This window comes from Drosophila mojavensis, unplaced genomic scaffold (genome assembly GCF_018153725.1).
Source record: "Drosophila mojavensis isolate 15081-1352.22 unplaced genomic scaffold, ASM1815372v1 contig_136, whole genome shotgun sequence".
In the NCBI taxonomy this organism is placed as follows: Eukaryota; Metazoa; Arthropoda; class Insecta; order Diptera; family Drosophilidae; genus Drosophila; species Drosophila mojavensis.
Window position 1 is genome coordinate 8,283,988 of NW_025318667.1, and position 5,323 is coordinate 8,289,310.

The 5,323-nt window shown below is 42.0% G+C and overlaps 1 protein-coding gene across 1 annotated transcript; it reads right to left on the reverse strand.

The window, feature by feature from the left end:
- Positions 1–3,360: 3,360 nt before the first annotated feature.
- Positions 3,361–4,953, reverse strand: LOC6584970 (proteasome subunit alpha type-2). Its single transcript, XM_002010574.4, has 2 exons — positions 3,997–4,953; positions 3,361–3,933 (listed from the first exon to the last, which is right to left on the reverse strand). Exon 1 carries the CDS (start codon positions 4,851–4,853, stop codon positions 4,143–4,145), a length of 711 nt encoding a protein of 236 aa, XP_002010610.1. The 5' UTR covers positions 4,854–4,953; the 3' UTR covers positions 3,361–3,933; positions 3,997–4,142.
- Between the last annotated feature and the right edge of the window lie 370 nt (positions 4,954–5,323).

Genomic DNA, 5,323 nt, shown 5'->3' on the forward strand with positions numbered 1-5,323 from the left:
CAAATAATACTCAATATATACCAAATATCCTCTTAAACTATATATGCATATATAACCTTTCTGAACTAAAGGATTTCTTTATATAAAACGACTAAGGATTATTCTTTGTACATACTTTCCTCAAGAAAATATATCTTACCATATGTTATGTAGCATATACATAATACTTAACATATGTTATATAACATATACATGATACACAACATGTGTAATTTATAAGTACTTATTTCTACAGATATATCAGAGATAAGTGCATACAATTTTCCAATTTCGAGACCTTGTACATATAATATATAACATATGTTATATGAATGTGTATGTATGTATATAAGTGAATAGGCTTGAGTGTTTAACGCAACACGTCGCATTGACTTGGCACGTACTTCCACTCTCTTTTCTCACACTTCTTCCCATATCTGCCCTCTCTCTCTCTCTCTCTCTTTCTCTCGTTGCGTGTGTGTTTCTCACACCAATTCATTTGTGGAGCCAACTATGATATGTAAATATTGGGGTAGCGTCAAGTGGATTTTTCCCATAGGAAAATAACTGAACGTTTCGCCATACGGAGGCGCTGATGCGAATGTGAATGTGGATGTGGTAGAGCACCGAGAACATAGAGGCGGATAGCTGAGGACGGAGAGTGGAGAGTGGAGAATGGAAGTGAAGCGCTGCTGAGGTGGACCTGCGGTTGCAGTTGCAACTGGGAAGCCTGCTGACTCTGAGCAAATTCCACTTTGGCACTGGCAATGCGATTTACATATTACTAGGAGAGTCTGCTTTGAATAAACTCGCTTGCACGGCCCCAGTACTCGGCTTTATCTCTGCCCCCTCGCCATGCCGCCCACCTCTCTGTCACACTCTTTCTAACTATGCACTTGCCGTCTTTTTCGCTTTCTATGTGTCTGTGTGTGTGTGTGTGTGTGTGTGTGTGTGCATGTGTGTGCAGTTTTTAAATTTGCAAACATGAGCATGTAAATTTGCAATGAATAAATTAACCAGAATCTGTAGCGCTCATCCTTATGCGCTCGGCTAAAATCCAAGAGCAACTGTCATGTGAGGCGTGTGCGTTGCTTTGCGCCGTTGCTCAACACTTTCGCTATTTATTTAAAACAAATTGGCAGCACTGCTCGAGTGAGGTTAGGGCAGACGGCTTTAAGTCAAATTGCGCTCAGTTTTAATCACTTTTTATTACGCCTGTCCTTGGGACGTTCAAAGTAGAAGAAATCACTCAGCCTCAGGCGGTCCGCAGTCTGACAGCCTATCTGCCCCTCTCTCTCTCTCTCTGCCTCCCTCTCGCACACTCGGTGTCTGTCTGTCTGTCTGTCTAGCTATCTCTCTCTTATTGTGGCGAAAAACAATCACGTGGCAGCAGATAGACAGGCCTCGCAGGCTGAAAACAACTCTTTTTTTTTTTTCTTTTTTTTTGTTTTTGTTTTTGTTTTTGCAACATCAACAATAAAACAAGTAAGAAGACTCTAGTCGAGACTGCTCGACTAGGAAATACCCTGAACCCTCTAATCTGATATTCTAATCAGTCTGCACTTCTTTTCGACACACATACATACACACGCACGTATTAGAACGCGCTCTGCTAACTGCGCAGTAAGCAGCGACTGCGCTTGGGCTGCGCTGCAGTGTGGGCAACATTATAAGAATTTATTTGTTGAATAATTTAATTTCTAGATGTACAATCTTAATGAAACTTTCAGAGCGTAATCATATGGTAAAAATGTGTGCACATTCTAAAGCACACGTCTCTAGTACTTGAAATACGCCTTTTACAAAGGTGAGGGTGAGGGGGTGAATATAGGGGTGGGGGGTAAATTACAACAAAAATCGAAATTATATAAAATACATATAAGTCTACATCTAAAATTTGGAAGCTCTAGCTTTAAAGGTGTAGGAGATATAATTAAATAACTAGCTTTCAATAAGGTTTTTAATCGATAATAAAATATCGGGAGTAGTTATCGATATATAGAGAAAAACTTGATATGCGCGTGATATACACGGACCTAGGAAAAAAAATTTCAAGTCTCTAGCTCTTATATCTGCTGAGATCGACGCGTTCATACATACGGACGGACGGACGGACGGACGGACGGACAGACAGACGGACAGGGCCAAATCGACTCAGCTCGTCACCCTGATCAAGAATATATATACTTTGTGGGGTCTGCCACGCCTCCTTCTGCCTGTTACATACTTTTAACAAAACCATTATACCCTGATTTCCCATTTTCAATGGGTTCAGGGTATAAAAAGAATATACAGCTGGAGACAGATCCAGATGGGGAAAAAAGCGTCAGCGGCAGCCACGGCGACAGCTTCACTGCCACGACGACTTAACATAGAGACAGACGGAGAGTAAGAGAAAGAGAAAGAGAGAGAGAGAGCAAGAGCGAGAGGATGCTGGATAAAGTTCCTAGCCAGCCGCAACGACAGCCAGCGCCAGAGATGTCGACGAGCGGTGAACAGGACGACGACAACAGGACAAAAACAAGTGCAAAACAAAAAATGAAGTAGGGAAAAAGAAACGAACACAACGAGCCGAGAAAACTCAATTAAACTTTTGTAATTACAGCTAAAACGGAAGAAGATATTTATCCAGTATAATTGCATTGAAGGCAAATGAAATAAAAGTATAAAAAAAAAAAAGAGAAGAGAGCGAAGGGAAAACAAGAAATGGCTGGGCAACCAAAACCCGGGCAAGAAAATAAATAAATAAAGGATGCCGGGAGACAAAAACACGACAACTCTGGTCGCCAGGTGAAACGCCGGCTCCATCATCCCAGCACCGCAGCATCGCAGCATCCCAATAGCCAGTTGTAAGCCGGTGCACGCCTGCTCTCCGGTCAAGCGACGCCGCAAGTGCCACTTGACACATCTGCAACGGGAGAGGAAGAGAGCAAAATATCATCGTCCTCATCTTTGTTGCGTCTCCTTTCGCGTCCCCCTCCTTGACCTCGTCATCGTCGTGCACCAGTTCACATCCTAACGCCCAGAATTGTGCTGATTCCATTTGTATAGTCTCTCTCTTTCTCACTTTGTCTCGCTCTCTCACTCTTTTCTCTCCCTCTCTCTCTCTCTCTCTGTCTTTCTAACTATACTTCTCGTGGCTGTATTCCAGGAACAATGCATCAAATCTGATGCAACAGATCGCTGCAACAGATGAAAATGCCTCCAGAGAGAGAGAGAGACAGAGGAAGAGAAAGTGGGAAAGGGAAACAATAAAAGTGAGAAAGTTTAGCGCGACGCAACAAATCTTTTAGCTAACATTCTAGCTTATCGCGCTTCGCATTTGTTACATTTCGCTCTTGGAAAATTCTTAGAAATAGGAATTAAAAAGTTGATGTTCCATTCCATTGTAACAAGGCTGGTTGACTGATTTATTGGTACATTCATTGTTTGTTGCATTTGCTCGAGTACAAGTATTCTATTCTGGTGTTATTTAAGTGCCCAACATTAGTTGAACTAATGTCGGTTACGTTTCAGTGTTCCATATGCAGTCGTCTTCCAGGTCTGTATGTATTTGAAATATATGGTATATGCCCAATTGAGTATAAATAATACAAGTTTCATTCAATCCAAGTGTTCCACGACTAATCAAAGGTAAGAGAATTGCAATAATTCAAAGTGTAAAAAGTGCCCAACGGTTCATCCTATCCCATGTTTCATTCTCTCTGTTTCTACCAAAGTCTTCCATGCTAAGCTTGCTCTACTCAAAACTTCGCTCCATTCATCCTGAGCTGCTCATAGATTGTATTATGTGTTTCATTCCATCCGTGCTGTATTTAATTTACTTCGCTCCAATTCTTCCACCTGTTTCACATCCAACGTTGTCTCAATTGTAAGTCAGAAATGAGAAATGTTTCATCCAGTTTATCCGTTCGGATTGTATTGTAGTACACCGCTGTTTCATTCCAGTCATTCCTTGAAAAGAAGAGAATTTAGCTGATATTTTATAGACAGTGTTTCATTCCTTCTGTTTCATACCTAACTTCTCGTGAATTGTAAAATAAATGTTTCATCCCACCCGTTCGAATTGCATTGTGAATTGTGCTATGTTTCATCCCACCCGTTCGAATTGCATTGTGAATTGTGCTATGTTAACCCACAGTTAACATAGCCTAACTGTCATTTTACATATATTTGGCTATGGTCTCCTCATCAATGCGATACATCCCGTAGTCCTCGACAACCGCAACCTCCATTTGATCGGCGGATAGTCCCCTTGGGCTCCTCAGCATCAGGGCCTGAACTGCTAACGATACTCCGTCTTCGGCATCCATGCGCTTGCGGTACTTCTTTTCCAGGAAGATCGTGCGCTCGTGCATATGCCGGCCGATGGCGCAGGCCTTGTAGGCCGAATTGCTGCCAGCGGCATCCATGAAGTAGAGCTGACCACGATTATCAGAAAAGCCGGCAAGCAGCAGGGATAAGCCGAAGGGACGCACTCCCGTCGACTGGGTCAGCTCCTGCATGGAAGTGGACACGGATCTCATTAGACAGTGCACTGGCAATGGATGGTCGTGAACGAGGCTGAATTCGGCAATCGTCTTGCGGTACAATTTGGTGATGATGCGAAAATCGGGAAACAGGCCGGAAAAGGTAATGCCCATGGTGGGGCCGATTTCTTTCACCTTCTCCACCGACTCGCCGATGGCATACTTCAGTTTCAACCTCTTCTGGGTGCCCAACACCACGCCGTCAAGGGTCACAATGCCCACAGCCGGCTCACCCTTCATAGCACAGGTGTTGGCATAGTCCACCTGCTTCACTTCCCCGAATGGATTAAATGTGCACAGATTGTAGCAATATCGGTTGGTTTCATCTATATCCGAAGAATACATTGTGTCCAATTATTACAAAATATATTTTTTTATGAGTACTTGAATCGTTTCGTATGCTTGACTGAGTCTATCGAATTGTTTTTCCTATATATATATTCCAGTGAAAAGCAAGGCCTACTTGCTCTAGGCAATTTTTTTTTACTCACTTATTAGAGATTGGAGTAAAGTTAACAAGGCCTACTTGCTCTAGGCAATTCTTCTTATTTACTTATTAGAGATTGGAATAAAGTTCATGATGGAAATATCTACATTTCCTGAGCAGATTGCTGAAGTCCTGCGGATAAGAATAATCCCTTATTGCAGTATTCAAGCTCAAGTTAAGTTCTTTACGGGCTGAATTTAAGTTGTTGTTAAATGCAAATCTGAGTTTAACTAACAGTTAAGTCAAGTTCAAGTTAGGTTTAAGTTAAATATAGTTTAAGTTAAGATCAAACTAACTTAAAGTGAAAGTCAAGTTAAGGTTAAAGTAA